General features: G+C 43.1%; 2 protein-coding genes across 2 annotated transcripts; both read left to right on the forward strand.

Annotated features, from left to right (window-relative positions):
* The first annotated feature begins 965 nt into the window (after positions 1–965).
* LOC146072609 (interleukin-1 beta-like) lies at positions 966–7,731 on the forward strand. Its single transcript, XM_083179818.1, has 7 exons — positions 966–1,047; positions 1,164–1,218; positions 2,169–2,214; positions 2,571–2,781; positions 4,918–5,097; positions 5,690–5,832; positions 7,284–7,731. Exons 2-7 carry the CDS (start codon positions 1,172–1,174, stop codon positions 7,497–7,499), a joined length of 843 nt encoding a protein of 280 aa, XP_083035944.1. The 5' UTR covers positions 966–1,047; positions 1,164–1,171; the 3' UTR covers positions 7,500–7,731.
* A 4,536-nt stretch (positions 7,732–12,267) lies between these two features.
* LOC146072610 (interleukin-1 beta-like) lies at positions 12,268–19,081 on the forward strand. Its single transcript, XM_083179819.1, has 7 exons — positions 12,268–12,349; positions 12,467–12,521; positions 13,373–13,418; positions 13,749–13,968; positions 16,226–16,405; positions 17,433–17,575; positions 18,695–19,081. Exons 2-7 carry the CDS (start codon positions 12,475–12,477, stop codon positions 18,908–18,910), a joined length of 852 nt encoding a protein of 283 aa, XP_083035945.1. The 5' UTR covers positions 12,268–12,349; positions 12,467–12,474; the 3' UTR covers positions 18,911–19,081.
* Positions 19,082–19,194: the final 113 nt, after the last annotated feature.

Below are 19,194 nucleotides of genomic sequence, written 5' to 3' on the forward strand. Positions count from 1 at the left end.
TGAAACTACACAAGAACCAAAAATTATGTCACCAAAAATTTAATTAATTAATTGATTTAGTAGGAATTTGTTTAGTTGGGTCTTTTGTGTATTAACTTTACAAAACTGACTTTCCCAGGTGTATTCATTCACATATAGAACTCTCAGGCATAATAGAGGTCTTAACAATGATGTCATTTATCTGTGGAATGCTGGCTTACAGTAAGTACCCTGGGGCAACATACACGCCCCTGACTGATCTCCTGTCTGTCCTTGTATAATGAAATTACCCAAGTAACAGAACAAATGAACATCTCTATAATGCAAAACTGTTGTCTATATTTCCAAAGTGTGTGAATGATACCAAAACTAATTAGCATGTTAGAACAAAATAGTAATACCAGCAGACGAGTGAAGGGGTAGATGGCTTTCCATAGAGTCCTGCTATGGAAAGCCATACAACACCCCCCCCCCCCTCCCCCCCTCCTCCCTGAAAAAATCGCTTGGATGGATGAAAATTGATCACTGTTTATGCACTGAGCGATTTTTAGCCCAGTGATTTTCCCCATCATCGCTCTGCAAAATGCCCAGTGTGTATGCACCATTCAGTCTGTGGGGACTTGCGTGCAGTGTATTCAATAATCAATACAATAAATACCTAATTCATAATATAAAACACGGGACAACTAAAAATAAAGCAGCAAATAATGTTGACAGAGACTTTTTCTGAGTCTCTTTATCAGAAAATACAGTCAGGATTTAATCATATTCAATTGCTTTTGTTGAGGCCATCTATATTATTTGCATTGTGATCAACTGGATGTGGGAATGACGTGGATTTTCTAAAGATTCCACGTCACTCCCACATCCGGACAAAAATCTTTTATCACACGTTGTGTCTGTGGGAGGAGATTTGAAATCCAGAATTGCTTAAGGCATCCTGTTGTCACGTCCCTATTTGCCTATAAAGACCTCTGAGGGGAGGTGGAACAAGCTATACAAGCAGATAACATTTGCTCTGCAGGAGAGAGGGACACTACAGGAGTTGCTGGTTTTTTTAGAGAAAAGGTAATAACTGACTTTCTCGCCCCTATTTTTTTACTTGTATTATAGGTTATGTGAGTTATGTTACAAATATGGTTATATTTTCTTATTCATTTATAATTCATTTTATTTCCCTACAGATATAAGAATGGCAGAAGTAACTGAATTTAATGAAATCTCAATGGATGATTATAGGTAAATCAGTTTATTCTTCTCTATAAAGGGTTAGCTTAAATTAAACATTTATGAGGGAGCTTAAGTCAAAATCAGAGTCTTGCACATGTTTACTTTTTTATTTATTTACAGTTTCTTATATACTATAGATTGTAAGCTTGCGAGCAGGGCCCTCCTACATTTTGACTGTCTGTAAATACCCTGTTTTGACTGTCTGTAAATACCCTGTTTTGTTGTATCACTGTCCCCTTTGTAAAGCGCAACGGAATATGCTGCGCTATATAAGAATCTGTTAATAAATAAAAATAATACTAATAGTGCAGCATATTTGTTGCACTTTTCAATTGGAACAGTGATAAAACAAACTGAGTAGTAACAAACTAACGCAGAGGTAGGAGGGCCCTGCTCACAAGCTTACAATCTATAGGGATAATAGGAGGGATACATAAGGAGAGGATTCCATAGCATGGCAGTCCCACCGGATTACAGGACAGTCCTGATGGGGTGCAGTTAGATACTGAGGGTTATGTGGGGTTCTGGAATATGATAAGCATAACTAAAGTGACAATAATGCACATGCTTATTAAGGCCCCCATACACCAGTGAGATTTGGTCAGATTTGACCCGATTCTGCCGGATCAGGCCGATAAATCGGAACAAATCTCATGTGTTTGACATGCTGCCCCACGCGCATCGGTTCAGAAAAGTCAGCCTAATGTATGGGGGCCTTTAGTTTGTGTAAGGGACAATCCAGTTGCTTCCTTAGACAGCAGAGTAGGGGGAGAGGGGGAGGGTACTTACGGAGCCCCTGTCAGGATCCTCCGCATTAGGATTCCTTTTGACCTCTGGCATCCCAAACCCCGGGCATGCGCATGTGTGCCAATAAGGGTTATGAGAGAATATTTGTGTTTCATGGTTGAAAATTAAATTATCATTTTTTTAATCATTTTTTATTTTGTTTTTCTCCTTAGTGAAACTCAAGAACAATTGTATCCTGACTACTGTTGTGAAATGAAGGTAAATTCCACATGTCATTTTATTACTATGTATTTTAATACAGTAAAAATGTATATTATTTTAATTGTTTCCCGTAAAATTAACATAATCTGCAAAAGTGATTCTTGGGAAACAAAATACTCATTTCATTTACTGCTGTCATGATTAGATAATTTGATAATGAAAAAGTGTGTGTATGTTAGTGTGTGTGTGTGTGTGTGTGTTTGTGTGTGTGTGTGTGTTGGTGTGTGTATGTTAGTATGTGTGTGTTAGTGTGTTCACCATTAGAATGTTAATACTTGTGTCATGATCACACTGAAAGAACAAACATACCCAACATCAAAAACATCCTAAAATTGGTCAATTCTGTTGCATAGACCAGTCGGAAGTCCTTCGAGTGGACCCCATGTCGCACCAGTTATCCGAAATTCAGATCTGGAATAGAACCGGAGAAAAGGAAGCCTTTGCACTCCTTCAAGAAGGTGATAATGCTGGTGGTGGTTGTGGAAAAGCTGAAGGGAAGGAAAACTGGCGACGAGCAATCCTTTTTCGATGACAATGACCTGCTGGATCACATCCTGGTAGAGGGTAAGATCACCTGCAGTTATTCATTTCCTTACACAATCTAACTTATGGGGCACTAAGTAAAAAATGGACTCCAATGATCAGGGTGGTTGCAGTGGGGTATCTATAATGGGTGCAATGTGCACGGTACACATGGGGCCCTGAGTCCCAGAGGGGCCTGCACCATGCACACTGCACCCATTTTTGTAATACTTACCCTCCATAGTCCACAGTGGCAGCAGGAGTTCTGTCGGAATCAGCCCATTTTTGCAATTATCTGCATAGCAGGGACGGAGCGCTCTAGTGCTCAAACCCTACTGCTCTCGTCGCTGCTTCCAGCAGGGAGGAGGGTGCCCAGGGCCAGTGGAGGCTGCACATGGGCCTTTTCCTCTCTTAAGACGTCCCTGGATGGATGGGAGCCTGGGGCTGCAGTGCAGTACAAAGCTAAAGTAGTGGTGCCACACCCATCGCTGCCTCAAATACCTGCAACATTAATGGGCACAAGTTATCACCGGTGCTGACCAGTGATGTTTCATCATTTGGGGTGCATTGGGTGTGGCTCCAATGTTTTGGACTGTGCTGCAATCCCAGGCTCCCAAGTGCCACCACCCTTGATATTTAAATCGGAAACGTATGTGGATGTGCAATGCATCCTGGGACATGACACAAGCTCTGTACCCATTAGAGTATTTACCTCTCTGGAATCTGCATCAGGGATGAATAAATCACTGTGAAGATGGTGCAGCTGCAATTTTCCTGGGGATTTCAGTATGTGTGGTATAGAAATCACCAGGAACGGGTGCGTGTGCTGCACATGGCCCCTATTCTCTTAATCCGAGGCTGTCTTGAATAATAGATGGTATTGGAAGTCTAATATCTGACTCAGGACTGTAACACACTGGTGACTTTCTAATCTTGAGCTGAGAATTGTTACTTTTTACGCCTCTGTGCTCAGGGCCGCCGAGAGGTGGGGAGCAGGTACTAATTACCCGGGCTTGCTGGAGGGACCCGGGGAGGCCCTGGTCTGACCCCCTTCCCCCTCCGTCCCTCCCGGGCAGCAGCAGCAGCACACACCTACAGCATGTGCTGTGCTGATAGCAGGCTCAGCATGAGCATCTCACTGACAGCGTGAGAGCTCATGCTGAGCCTACTGTCAGCACAGCACATGGTGTAGGTGTGTGCTGCTGCTGCTCGACTTTAGAGTATTATTTCAACCCCTTAACATTTTGGGGGCATGGCCTAATTGCGTTTGATGGTCACGCCTCACGTAATTAGGCCACGCCCCCATATTTTACCAGGGCCTGGCATACCTCTCGGCGGCCCTGTCTGTGCTTAATCTGAGCTTGAAAGAGGCTGACATTTACTGTGATTAACCATTATTAATTGCATATTTGCAAATCTACTGTATACTACCAATATCTTTACATTTTATTTTACACAACACACCAAATGTCACTTCATTCAATGATTTCATTTGTTTAGAGCGCTATATGAATCCAATCACTGGAAAATAGTATTTATCTAGAAAACTGCTATAAGAATATAAATTGTGTGAAATAGCCATTAATTCAATTCTTCATTGAATATGTTGCCCATAGCACCAATCAGATTCTAGCGGTTATCCTCTAGAGCAGCGGTTCTCAAACTGTGGGTCCTGACCTCAGCATGGGGTTGTGACTCCATGTTGCTGACCATCAGGCTGATGATTTAAATAATCTCAGTCAGTGATTCAAGGAGTCTGAATAATCTGTTGAGTTGTCTGTTATTTCAGACTCCTCCCATCACTTTGTGCCTCCACAATGCTGCCATGTATGTGCCGTCTGCTGACTACACATGCGATGTGATGACCTTCTGCAGTAACTTGCTGGGGTCCTGTATTATTTTTATTGTCTGATGGGGTCTCAGAGCAAAATAGTTAGAAATAAAAATAGAATTAAAATATGTTTTAAATAAGAATCTTCTCCACCTCTGCAAACTTTACACTTTGGTAAATTTACCCCAAGTTATATCCTACTTTACAACATATACAGTAATATATATATATATATATATATATATATATATATATATATATATATATATATATATATATATATAGTCTATGTGCAAGAAACTAATTAAATGCCAAACATTTTAAACTTTATATTTTTCATTCAACAGGAGAAATTACCTTCAACGATACAGAGAAATTAGATGCCTCAACACCTACTTTCCGATATAGTAGGACAACTGTTCACATTATTAGAGACAGCAGACAGAAGTGTTTGGCGCTGCAAGACGAGTCGGGCAGCGCGCATCTTGTGGCCTTGTTTTTACAAGGGAACAACCTTGAGCAAGAAGGTAAGTCCTCACTTACAAATTAGAGGCCTCATTCAGATCCGGTCAGTGCGGTGTCCCATGTCGCAAAGTACTGATGTGTGCTCAAATGGTTACTACAATACAGGATGCAGTAATTGAGTTTGGCGGGAAGGGAGCGGCAAAGGCCTCCATTTGTGGAAAAGGAGGCGTGTCATTGCCGTTTAGGGGGATGGAAGAGGCAAGGTTCTCCAATGAATGAAAATTTCCTGGCATTTTGCAAGGATATGTGACTGACGTCTTGTACAACCCCATGGGTGCCACCAGCTACCTGATGGTGCCCGATATCTGCATTCTAGGATGAATCTCAGATCGCTACTTTAACAGGAGGCGTCTATATGTATTAGATGCCTCCTGCTGTGTATACATATAGAGCTACCAGCCACTGTAGCAGCTCCATCCATATCTGAATACACCCCTAGGTTCTGGAAGAGATGTACTCATTCATTTCTGTTTTTTTATTTACATTTTTAGTATCTGGATAAAATCATCTAGACATCTGTAATATATATATTATTCTGTACACAACAAAATTACATCATACAATTATTTATAAATCTTTTCATCTTCTTTTCAGCAAAGATAAATGTGGGCACTTACATGTCAGCACCCATTGTGAAAAACAAAAGCCCAGTCACATTAGGTCTTGCTGGCTGCAATTTGTTTTTATCCTGCGTTGCTGGAGAAGATGGAACCAGTACTCCAGTACTATCTCTAAAGGTGAATATATGGTTGCAGGGTCCTGCTTATCATTATGTTTAATGCTCAGTGGAGAGATGTTGGAATTACCAGATAGAAGTGACACAACAAGGCATGACTATCAGGGTCACAACAGGGGTGTCACTTGCTATGATGACACCGGATAAAGCTGCAGTGAAAGTGGGCGTGGCCTCATGTGAGAGGTGTGGCTTTATGTAGCCTCACAGCCCGAACCCGTGTTTGGTACTCCTGGGGTCCAGAAGATGTGGGCTAATCCAAGGGAATGTGGTGTGGCTGCACTTCTGGATCCCACACAGTGGGCCTGATACACACCATGCTGCATTGCAGATGGGGCAGATGTAACCTGTGCAGAAAGAGTTAGATTTGGGTGAGTTATTGTGTTTCTGTGCAGGGTAAATGCTGGCTGCTTTACATTGTAATTTAGATTTCGGTATGAACACACCCCACCCAAATCTAACTCTCTCTGCACATGTTATATCTGCCACACCTGCAGTGCTTATGGTTTTGCCCATTTGCCCTGCAATCAAGTCTGTATTGGGCCCCGTGACAGGAGCCGGGCGCTGCAAGTAATATTACAGTGCATTTTGGTGCCACCCCTTAGCAGGTGACACCTTGGTAAGACTGGCACCCCCTAGTGACCCCCACAGGGTCACAACCAGCCTATTTCAGATCACCTATGTACGGAGAATATGATTTCTTTAAATAATTGCTTATTTTTATATTTGAATTTTGAAACGGAAAGAAACATAAAAAAAAAGACTAGGAATATTTTAATGTGAAATAACTGTGGTGTTCCCCTTTTAAGTCATTAAAAACTCCAAGCACATTATCTCTGCAAGACTGAATGACTCACAGCAAAGTTGGTTCATAGCTGTAATTAGGTTATGGACAAACAATGGGAAGAACCCATGGTAGAAAGCGAATGAGGCTAAAAAGATCTTAGATAACTGGCCTACAGTGTAAAGGTGCCCACACACTAGAAAGATCTGCGATCATAAGATGTGCGCATAAATTAGCCTTCAAATCTTTTGTCCGATCTGGACAAAAGATTTCAGGCAAGCGCACATCTTCACCAAAGATTTTTCTTAAGATCCCGTGTGCGTTCCTATGGATCTTTTGTTAAATCTTCTGATCTTTTGTGCAGCACGTAAGATCAGAAGATTTAGCAAAAGATCCACGGGAGCGAGCATCAGCCGATTTTCGACCGATTATTGGTAAATATCGGCCGATATATTGGTCGATTTATCGAAAATCGGCCAATCGGCCCAAAAATCTTTCTAGTGTGTGGGCACCTTAAGCTTCTGCTCGGAAAGACCGATGACGCAACAATCACTTCATTTATTATTATAAGTAGGAAATAATGAGGCAACAGTTTGATTTGTCAGTTGTTTGGTGTACGTCTATTTTTTCCTGAGTCTCTGCTAAACTTTTCTTTTGTCTGTCTCTCGTAGGAGGTCACCAACATTCAAGGGAAAAAGAACAATGACTTACTACCGTTCCTCTTCTACAAGACACAAAACTCCAGTTACAACACCACCTTTGAATCTGTGGCGTTCCCTGGGTGGTATATTAGCACGTCCCAGCAGGAGCACCAGTTTGTGCAAATGAAGCCTCAGGAAGATCACAAGTTTATAACAGACTTTGTGATTGATCCAGAAAACGTATGAGATCCAACCATTTCTACATATGTGCTATATACAGCGCAGGAGCCAGTGTCTGTTCTGTTACATGTCTGACATGAGATGACCTGGAGACCAGCAGTCATTTTTCAGATGTAACAGAGTCTGTGTTATTATAATGACTTTCATAAAGTTCAGATTCTCATTCAGAGAACAAACATTATCTCTATCAAGAGGTTTATATATATTTATATATATTTCTATTTATTAATTTAATATTGCAATTATAAACGGTTGCTTTGTATAGTAATCTTATGTTAGTTTATTTGTATTTATTAGTTATGTATAGAAAAAATACAGTTTTGTTTACATGGTTTGAAGTAGTAGAACTCAGTAAATATGATGAACGTAACAATCATTCTTGTGGTTTTTGGCCATTCGATTTCTGGTGGGTTTATCAAGAGTCCTCTGGATTGAGCGGTTTTGTGTTAAAAGGAAATATTGAATATCATCGATATACCTTTCCCCAAACCTTATATGCCTACATGCGTTTTTTTAATGTTCGTAAAAATGAACATCAAATTCATATAAAAGCAACAATCACATTCCAAAAACAAATGTTATGAATCACACATCTTTCCAATCATAAGGAACACACTGTGCTAATTCAATGGTGTAGCAAGCAAGTAGACACATAAAGGGGGTTATCCAATTACCCACAATGCTGGCACTCATCGGAGGTTTGCTGAGGCAGGCAAAGCCAAATCTGTCGTAAGCGGGATTTTTTTTCAGTGATGTGGAAATACATATGTCCCTGGCTTTTTGAGGAGCTTACATATTTCCGAATGGATAATGGGTTTTCTTTTTTTCAGCCATAATAATTGGATAGGCCGGATAAGAAAATCGGTGAAATGTAAAAAAAAAAATAGCCAAAACCCATTCTGCGATCACAAAATTTTCAGACCTAACTAGATGCACCCCAAAGTAGTTGATTACTACAGACAACACTCCCAGTAAGGAAATATAACCACCATAGCGTCTGATTACAGCTTCTGTTCTAAATGCATAGTGCCTATCCATTAGACTTTAACATTATATAAATACATATATACACATATGAACAACCTATTAGTGGCATGAAAATTGGTCAACCTTATTATTTAAATAACAGTATGGTGGCGGAAGAAAGAACGGGCAGCTAATGAGTGGAACCACTTGACTTAATGAGAATTTGCTTTGAGAGACATCTGCCAATTATAGTAACAGCAATGGCAGAGAAGTCAGAGGTCTTTCGCCTCCCATACCATTAATTTCTGTTTGCACTCTTCTGAGGTGGAAAGTGTGTTTCCACGATTCCAGCAGCATCATGGGCAAGTCAGGTGATAACACCTGCAGCTTACATCACCCTCCCTCTTTCAGGGGAATTTGGGAATTTGCCTCGCGGAGTAGCCACCTGAGGGGGAAGGAGGAAGGGGTGGGTGTCATTGTTCCGCTGCCTGGTTGTTGGCTACAGAGAACCAGATGTGGGCTTCCTTATTCCAAGATCTGTGGTGGAACCAAACTAGTCAAGGCTGTCAGTACTCACTTCTTCTAACCTATCATGCCACCATCACTTAGCCAGACACTATCTCCTCCTAGGATCTAAGGCTACATTCTCCTTCTCAAGAAAGAGGTTTTTGAATACAGAATGAGGCCAGGGGGTCATTCTGGTTGGCTCGCTAAGCAGCGTCACTTTGCTGCTTAGCGAACCTTCTAACGGCCTTCGCTGGGCGAGCTAGTGCCCGCCCTCCACCGCCCAGCTAATATCGCCACCGCTTTGCTTATGAATGTTTTGCATAAACATCCATTTGCAGGGTAGCATGCAGAGCAGAAATCATTCGATGTCGAGACCATCGAATGATTTCTACCCTGCTAACAAATCTAATTCAGTCTGGGCTGACGTAGACTTGCATCGTCCAAGTCCGAAAACTTGGTGGCCGAAGGTGCCCATACAGAAGCCAGGGACCGCACCGATCAGAATCAGGGCCATAGTCTCCAAAACTCACATTTTCAACTTATCAAATGAAAGAAATGCACATACTGTATAAACTTTCTGGTCCAAGTTTCATCCCCATTGTACAGTCCACACATATTCTTACATATATTCTCTCTCTTAACCTTCACACCCTTATGATCCCAGGCCAATATCGCTGTGTGACCATAGGATACAGACCACACGGAGCCAATCCTACTGCAATAAGACGCATCTGTAAACAAAGTAGAAAAACATTGCAATTTTTTTTCCTTTTTAGCCTGATTTCATGCTGCACTTACTATATCAAAACCTGTATCCCTTCATATCTTGCTTTCTTCATATCGCTCCTATAATTACATCTGTTCACTTGTCATCATTAATTAGCACCTGTGCATGCAAACCTGATTCTGCTTGCAAACTGAACGCACATATAAACATAAGCAGGTTTCACATATGCCAGTTCTCTCTACACCTACCAGCCCTCACTAAAATAAACATTTAACATAAAATATATATATACATGGTGATTCCCTACAGGCGCTCTTCACACCGTCGTAAGGGGCTGCGCCCCCATAATTTGTGAACATTTGTATATGAGAAAGATGGTTGGAATTGTATGTAAGATGCCTGTATTGCAACTTGAGTTATAGGTGAAATGTGTTAAATAGAGAGCATATGATGTGGAAGGGGGGTGTATTGTTTTGTTTAATTAAAAAGTGGTTACAGAGTAAGATGAACATTGATAGTCTGGAGAGTACAGTGACATTTGTGGGTGTAGGGGTGTGTGTGCGTGTTGTTTAGGTGTGTGTGCAATAGTATAGTAGGGTGTTTTTGAGTCAGCGGATCCCCACTGGCGGTGGTCACGACACAGGAAAACAGGAGGCTAGGTAGTGATAGGGGTTTGTGGGCATAAGGGGGACTAAAGAGGAGGCTTCTGCCAGTGGGTGAGGGTCCAGCGTGGCAGTGAGTCAGTGTCTCCTCTTACTGGATGGGAGTTAGGGTGCATGAGAGCAGGAGGCTGGGCGGTAAAGCATGATAGAGGAATGTGGGCGACACAGGGTGAGCGGGTCCCCACTGGCGGAAGTTACGGGGCAGGAGAACAGGAGGCTGGGCAGTGATAGAGGTGTGTGGGCATGAGGGGTAGTAAAGGTTTTTGGTTGTTGCTGAGTAGGGATAGGCATTGGTGCAGATGCCATCGATGGTTGGCATTGACGGCAATTTTGCACCCTGCCATCGATAGTAGTAAAATATTACTTGGATAACCATCGATTGTTGTAGCTATTGATGGTCATCCATTATATCTGACTGAATAGGCCGTGGGTCAATCAGAACTCGGTTGCGGGACTTCCGGGTGTGGGGGGGCGGAGCTATGCTCCGTGTCCCGGCACCTTAAAAAAATTTGAAACTTGATCGGTTCTCCTTTGCCATCGATGTAGGGAAACCATCTGGTCCTCCCACATCGATGGCAAAAGTATTCAAAATCGGCCATAAACCATCGATGATTTGAAATAATTGATGGTCGATGGACATCCCTAGAATTGGAGGAGGGTGGGGGACAGTATGCAGCTCCCGGCAGCGGGTGAGCGTCTCCTCCCACTGGGAGGGAGTAAGGGGGTGTATGAGAGCAGGAGGCTGTATAATAGTGGTATGTGGGCAAGACATTGATAAAAGTTGTGGCGCCGGTGCAGAGGACCGTGAGGATACTTCTGGCTTCTGGGGAACTTGCAGCGCGGCAGCCAGGGCCGGATTTCCCACCTAAGGGCGGCACCTTCTTGCGGCGGTACAGGATCCCCCATTCTTCGTGAAATGCGGGGATCCGTGAAATGCGGGAGGGGGTGCAGGGGTGCCGTGAATCACGGGAGTTGGGGTGGGGGGGCGGGATTTGTGGGAGTGGGGGTTGTGGGGGTCCGTGAATCGCTGGAGGGGGGGGTTGCGGGGGGCCGCGAATCGCGGGAGGGCGTGGGGGTGCCGTGAATCGCAGGGGGGCATGAATCGCGTGAGGGGGGGGTCGCGGGGGTCTGCGAATTGCGGGAGGGGGGGTTGTGAGGGTCTGTGAATCGAGGGTGGGGGGGGGGCGCGGGAGGGGGGTGCCGTGAATTGCGGGAAGGGGGGTTGTGGGGGTCCCCGAATCGCGGGAGGGGGAGAGCCTTGAATCATTCCAGTAAGTACCCTGAGGCAACAAACACACCCCTGACTTTTCTTCTGTCTGTCCTTGTATAATGAAATTACCCAAGTAACAGAACAAATTAACATCTCTATTATGCAAAACTGTTGTCTGTGTGAATGATACCAAAACTAATTAGCATGTTAAGGAAAATTATATGGATGGATGAAAATTGCTCACTGTTTATGCACTGAGCGATTTTTAGCCCAGTGATCTTCCCCATCATCGCTCTGCATACACGTTGCTCAAAAATGCCCAGTGTGTATGCACCATTCAGTCTGTGGGGACTCGCGTGCAGTGTATTCAATAATCAATACAATGAATACCTAATTCATAATATAAAACACAGGACAACTAAAAAATACAAAAAAAGCAGCAAATAATGTTGACAGAGACTTTTTTTGAGTCTCTTTATCAGAAAATACAGTCAGGATTTAATCATATTCAAAATGTGTGTATTGCTTTTGGTTGATGCCATCTACTGTGATTTCACTGTAGAAATTCCACGTCACTCCCACATCCGGACAATAAACTTTTATCACGTCTTGTGCCTGTGGGAGGAGATTTGAAATCCAGAATTGCTTAAGGCATTGTGTTGTCACGTCCCTATTTGCCTATAAAGACCTCTGAGGGGAGGTGGAACAAGCTATACAAGCAGATAACATTCGCTCTGCAGGAGAGAGGGACACTACAGGAGTTGCTGTTTTTTTTAGAGAAAAGGTAATAACTGACTTTCTCACCCCTATTTTTTTACTTGTATTATAGGTTATGAGAGTTATGGAGACAAATATGGTTATATTTTCTTATTCATTTATAATTCATTTTATTTCTCTACAGATATAAGAATGGCAGAAGTACCTGAATTTAATGAAATCTCAATGGATGATTATAGGTAAATCAGCTTATTCTTCTCTAGAAAGGGTTAGCTTAAATTAAACATTTATGAGGGAGCTTAATATGGAAAGGAGCAAAATTCTTACAAAGTTAAAATCAGAGTCTTGCACATTTTAACAGGTGGCGGGAGATGGCGGCTGGCATCGCCATCGCCTTCCCCTGCAAAGAAGAGACCCGCTCCATCTGTAGGAAATCTTATGTGCAACCAATGCCCGTCAGGGGGGGTGCTGGGAGCCGGCGAGGTGACCCAGAGAGGCAGGTGGGGGATGCCGCAAGCCGGCGCAGAGAGGAGTGCAGGGGGATCCGGGGGCAGGCGAATTTAAAAAAAAATACAAATGAATGGGCACCTACTGATCAGTAGGTGCTAGTTGTTTTTTTTTTTTTTGCAGCTTGGCTCCCAGCCCCCCCTGCCTAGCTCTCCACAAACCCCACCGCCCGGCTCCCTCCACTTACAGCTCCCTGGGAGTTGCATGTCATAAATCGCATGCAATTTATGACATGCAACACTTGGCACATAAAGTGCCTAATCGTATTTGAGCCCTCTCGGGGAGCTGTTAGGCAAATCAGGTCCAAATTGTCCTTTGGAAAAGTCAGCCTAATGTATGGGGGCCTTTAGTTTGTGTATGGGACAATCCAGTTGCTAGACAGCAGAGTAGGGGGAGAGGGTGAGGGTACTTACGGAGCCCCTGTCAGGATCCTCCGCATTAGGATTCCTTTTGACCTCTGGCATCCCAAACCCCGGGCATGCGCATGTGTGCCAATAAGGGTTATGAGAGAATATTTGTGTTTCATGGTTGAAAATTAAATTATAATTTTTTTAATCATTTTTTATTTTGTTTTTCTCCTTAGTGAAACTCAAGAACAATTTTATCCTGACTACTGTTGTGAAATGAAGGTAAATTCCACAATTTTATTACTATGTATTTTAATACAGTAAAAATGTATATTATTTTAATAGTTTCCCGTAAAATTAACATAATCCGCAAAAGTGATTCTTTGGAAACAAAATACTAATTTAATTTACTGCTGTCATGATTAGATAATTTGATAATGAAAAAGTGTGTGTGTATGTTAGTGTGTGTGTGTGTGTTGGTGTGTGTATGTTAGTATGTGTGTGTTAGTGTGTTCACCATCAGAATGTTAATACTTGTGTCATGATCACACTGAAAGAACAAACATACCCAACATCCAAAACATCCTAAAATTGGTCAATTCTGTTGCATAGACCAGTCGGAAGTCCTTCGAGTGGACCCCATGTCGCACCAGTTATCCGAAATTCAGATCTGGAATAGAACCGGAGAAAAGGAAGCATGGGAAGCCTTTGCACTCCTTCAAGAAGGTGATAATGCTGGTGGTGGTTGTGGAAAAGCTGAAGGGAAGGAAAACTGGCGACGAGCAATCCTTTTTCGATGACAATGACCTGCTGGATCACATCCTGGTAGAGGGTAAGATCACCTGCAGTTATTCATTTCCTTACACAATCTAACTTATGGGGCACTAAGTAAAAAATGGACTCCAATGATCAGGGTGGTTGCAGTGGGGTATCTATAATGGGTGCAATGTGCACAGTACACATGGGGCCCTGAGTCCCAGAGGGGCCTGCACCATGCACACTGCACCCATTTTTGTAATACTTACCCTCCATAGTCCACAGTGGCAGCAGGAGTTCTGTCGGAATCAGCCCATTTTTGCAATTATCTGCATAGCAGGGACGGAGCGCTCTAGTGCTCAAACCCTACTGCTCTCGTCGCTGCCTCCAGCAGGGAGGAGGGTGCCCAGGGCCAGTGGAGGCTGCACATGGGCCTTTTCCTCTCTTAAGACGTCCCTGGATGGATGGGAGCCTGGGGCTGCAGTGCAGTACAAAGCTAAAGTAGTGGTGCCACACCCATCGCTGCCTCAAATACCTGCAACATTAATGGGCACAAGTTATCACCGGTGCTGGCCAGTGATGTTTCATCATTTGGGGTGCATTGGGTGTGGCTCCAATGTTTTGGACTGTGCTGCAATCCCAGGCTCCCAAGTGCCACCACCCTTGATATTTAAATCGGAAACGTATGTGGATGTGCAATGCATCCTGGGACATGACACAAGCTCTGTACCCATTAGAGTATTTACCTCTCTGGAATCTGCATCAGGGATGATGAATCACTGTGAAGATGGTGCAGCTGCAATTTTCCTGGGGATTTCAGTATGTGTAGTATAGAAATCACCAGGAACGTGTGCGTGTGCTGCACATGACCCCTACTCTCTTAATCCGACGCTGTCTTGAATAATAGATGGTATTGGAAGTCTAATATCTGACTCAGGACTGTAACACACTGGTGACTTTCTAATCTTGAGCTGAGAATTGTTACTTTTTACGCCTCTGTGCTCAGGGCCGCCGAGAGGTGGGGAGCAGGTACTAATTACCCGGGCTTGCTGGAGGGACCCGGGGAGGCCCTGGTCTGACCCCCTTCCCCCTCCGTCCCTCCCGGGCAGCAGCAGCAGCACACACCTACAGCATGTGCTGTGCTGATAGCAGGCTCAGCATGAGCATCTCACTGACAGCGTGAGAGCTCATGCTGAGCCTACTGTCAGCACAGCACATGGTGTAGGTGTGTGCTGCTGCTGCTCGACTTTAGAGTATTATTTCAACCCCTTAACATTTTGGGGGCATGGCCTAATTGCGTTTGGTGGTCACGCCTCACGTAATTAGGCCACGCCCCCATATTTTACCAGGGCCTGGCATACCTCTCGGCGGCCCTGTCTGTGCTTAATCTGAGCTTGAAAGAGGCTGACATTTACTGTGATTAACCATTATTAATTGCATATTTGCAAATCTACTGTATACTACCAATATCTTTACATTTTATTTTACACAACACACCAAATGTCACTTCATTCAATGGTTTCATTTGTTTAGAGCGCTATATGAATCCAATCACTGGAAAATAGTATTTATCTAGAAAACTGCTATAAGAATATAAATTGTGTGAAATAGCCATTAATTCAATTCTTCATTGAATATGTTGCCCATAGCACCAATCAGATTCTAGCGGTTATCCTCTAGAGCAGCGGTTCTCAAACTGTGGGTCCTAACCTCAGCATGGGGTTGTGACTCCATGTTGCTGACCATCAGGCTGATGACTTTAATAATCTCAGTCAGTGATTCAAGGAGTCTGAATAATCTGTTGAGTTGTCTGTTATTTCAGACTCCTCCCATCAGTTTGTGCCTCCACAATGCTGCCATGTATGTGCCGTCTGCTGACTACACATGCGATGCGATGACCTTCTGCAGTAACTTGCTGGGGTCCTGTCATTATTTTTATTGTCTGATGGGGTCTCAGAGCAAAATAGTTTGAGGACCCCTGATCTAGACTAGACACTGAGAAATAAAAATAGAATTAAAATCTGTTTTAAATAAGAATCTTCTCCACCTCTGCAAACTTTACACTTTGGTAAATTTACCCCAAGTTATATCCTACTTTACAACATATACAGTAATATATATATATATATATATATATATATATATATATATATATATATATATATATATATACATATATATATATATATAGTCTTATATATATATATACATATATATATATATATATATATATATATATATATATATATATATATATATATATATATATAGTCTATGTGCAAGAAACTAATTAAATGCCAAACATTTTAAACTTTATATTTTTCATTCAACAGGAGAAATTACCTTCAACAATACAGAGAAATTAGATGCCTCAACACCTACTTTCCGATATAGTAGGACAACTGTTCACATTATTAGAGACAGCAGACAGAAGTGTTTGGCGCTGCAAGACGAGTCGGGCAGCGCGCATCTTGTGGCCTTGTTTTTACAAGGGAACAACCTTGAGCTAGAAGGTAAGTCCTCACTTACAAATTAGAGGCCTCATTCAGATCCGGTCAGTGCGGTGTCCCATGTCGCAAAGTACTGATGTGTGCTCAAATGGTTACTACAATACAGGATGCAGTCATTGACAGTTTGGAGGGGAGGGTGCGGCAAAGGCCTCCATTTGTGGAAAAGGAGGCGTGTCATTGCCGTTTAGGGGGATGGAAGAGGCAAGGTTCTCCACTGACTGGAAATTTCCTGGCATTTTGCAAGGATATGTGACTGACGTCTTGTACAACCCCATGGGTGCCACCAGCTACCTGATGGTGTCCGATATCTGCATTCTAGGATGCATCTCAGATCGCTACTTTAACAGGAGGCGTCTATATGTATTAGATGCCTCCTGCTGTGTATACATATAGAGCTACCAGCCACTGTAGCAGCTCCATCCATATCTGAATACACCCCTAGGTCCAGTGGCGTAACTACATTTTGGGCGCCCCCCCGCCGTTAAAGGGAGGGCGCCCAGCCACTCACCCGCCCCGCCGCCCACCGCTCGCCGCACCAACCCCCGCAGTCTTACCTAGGTTCAGTACGCGCTGGTCCCGGCTCCCTTCTTCTGCTATGAGGACCACCACAAAATGTCCGCCCCCATAAAGCAGACAGTTTCAGAGAACTGTGTGCTATATGGGGTGGCCATTTTGTGGTGGTCCTCAGCAGAAGAAGGGAGCCGGGACCAGCGCATACTGAACACAGGTAAAGACTGGGGATGGGGGGGTTGGTGCGGCGGGCGGCGGGGTGTAACGTAACTATAGCACTGCAGCCTTCGGCGCCCGCACATGCATAGCGCCCCCCCCCCCCGTGGTCGTGGGGGCTGCGGTGCTATAGTTACGCCCCTGCCTAGGTTCTGGAAGAGATGTATTCATTCATTTCTGTTTCTTTATTTACATTTTTAGTATCTGGATAAAATCATCTAGACATCTGTAATATATATATTATTCTGTACACAACAAAATTACATGATACAATTATTTATAAATCTTTTCATCTTCTTTTCAGCAAAGATAAATGTGGGCACTTACATGTCAGCACCCATTGTGAAAAACAAAAGCCCAGTCACATTAGGTCTTGCTGGCCGCAATTTGTTTTTATCCTGCGTTGCTGGAGAAGATGGAACCAGTACTCCAGTACTATCTCTAAAGGTGAATATATGGTTGCAGGGTCCTGCTTATCATTATGTTTAATGCTCGGTGGAGAGATGTTGGAATTACCAGATAGAAGTGACACAACAAGGCATGACTATCAGGGTCACAACAGGGGTGTCACTTGCTATGATGACACCGGATAAAGCTGCAGTGAAAGTGGGCGTGGCCTCATGTGAGAGGTGTGGCTTTATGTAGCCTCACTGCCCGAACCCGTGTTTGGTACTCCTGGGTTCCAGAAGGTGTGGGCTAATCCAAGGAAATGTGGTGTGGCTGCACTTCTGGATCCCACACAGTGGGCCTGATACACACCATGCTGCACTGCAGATGGGGCAGATGTAACCTGTGCAGAAAGAGTTAGATTTGGGTGAGTTATTGTGTTTCTGTGCAGGGTAAATGCTGGCTGCTTTACATTGTAATTTCGATTTCAGTATGAACACACCCCACCCAAATCTAACTCTCTCTGCACATGTTATATCTGCCACACCTGCAGTGCTTATTATGGTTTTGCCCATTTACCCTGCAATCAAGTCTGTATTGGGCCCAGTGACAGGAGCCGGGCGCTGCAAGTAATATTACAGTGCATTTTGGTGCCACCCCTTAGCAGGTGACACCTTGGTAAGACTGGCACCCCCTAGTGACCCCCACAGGGTCACAACCAGCCTATTTCAGATCACCTATGTACGGAGAATATGATTTCTTTAAATAATTGCGTATTTTTATATTTGAATTTTGAAACGGAAAGAAACATAAAAAAACAACTAGGAATATTTTAATGTGAAATAACTGTGGTGTTCCCCTTTTAAGTCATTAAAAACTCCAAGCACATTATCTCTGCAAGACTGAATGACTCGCAGCAAAGTTGGTTCATAGCTGTAATTAGGTTATGGACAAACAATGGGAAGAACCCATGGTAGAAAGCGAATGAGGCTAAAAAGAGCTTAGATAACTGGCCTACAGTGTAAGCTTCTGCTCGGAAAGACCGATGACGCAACAATCACTTCATTTATTATTATAAGTAGGAAATAATGAGGCAACAGTTTGATTTGTCAGTTGTTTGGTGTAGGTCTATTTTTTCCTGAGTCTCTGCTAAACTTTTCTTTTATCTGTCTCTCGTAGGAGGTCACCAACATTCAAGGAAAAAAGAACAATGACTTACTACCGTTCCTCTTCTACAAGACACAAAACTCCAGTTACAACACCACCTTTGAATCTGTGGCGTTCCCTGGGTGGTATATTAGCACGTCCCAGCAGGAGCACCAGTTTGTGCAAATGAAGCCTCAGGAAGATCACAAGTTTATAACAGACTTTGTGATTGATCCAGAAAACGTATGAGATCCAACCACTTCTACATATGTACTATGTACAGCGCAGGAGCCAGTGTCTGTTCTGTTACATGTCTGACATGAGATGACCTGGAGACCAGCAGTCATTTCTCAGATGTAACAGAGTCTGTGTTATTGTAATGACTTTCATAAAGTTCAGATTCTCATTCAGAGAACAAACATCTCTATCAAGAGGTTTATATATATTTATATATATTTCTATTTATTAATTTAATATTGCAATTAGAAATGGTTGCTTTGTATAGTAATCTTATGTTAGTTTATTTGTATTTA

Source organism: Crinia signifera, chromosome 4 (genome assembly GCF_055691185.1).
Source record: "Crinia signifera chromosome 4, ASM5569118v1, whole genome shotgun sequence".
NCBI classification, from domain to species: Eukaryota; Metazoa; Chordata; class Amphibia; order Anura; family Myobatrachidae; genus Crinia; species Crinia signifera.

Excerpts from the sequence above, each read along its gene's own strand:
- LOC146072609 (XM_083179818.1), top strand. The coding sequence starts at position 1,172 with ATGGCAGAAGTAACTGAATTTAATGAAATCTCAATGGATGATTATAG. Across the intron at positions 1,219-2,168 it reads ATCTCAATGGATGATTATAG|TGAAACTCAAGAACAATTGT; the intron begins GTAAATCAGTTT and ends TTTTCTCCTTAG. Across the intron at positions 5,098-5,689 it reads GAACAACCTTGAGCAAGAAG|CAAAGATAAATGTGGGCACT; the intron begins GTAAGTCCTCAC and ends TCTTCTTTTCAG.
- LOC146072610 (XM_083179819.1), top strand. The coding sequence starts at position 12,475 with ATGGCAGAAGTACCTGAATTTAATGAAATCTCAATGGATGATTATAG. Across the intron at positions 12,522-13,372 it reads ATCTCAATGGATGATTATAG|TGAAACTCAAGAACAATTTT; the intron begins GTAAATCAGCTT and ends TTTTCTCCTTAG. Across the intron at positions 13,969-16,225 it reads GGATCACATCCTGGTAGAGG|GAGAAATTACCTTCAACAAT; the intron begins GTAAGATCACCT and ends TTCATTCAACAG.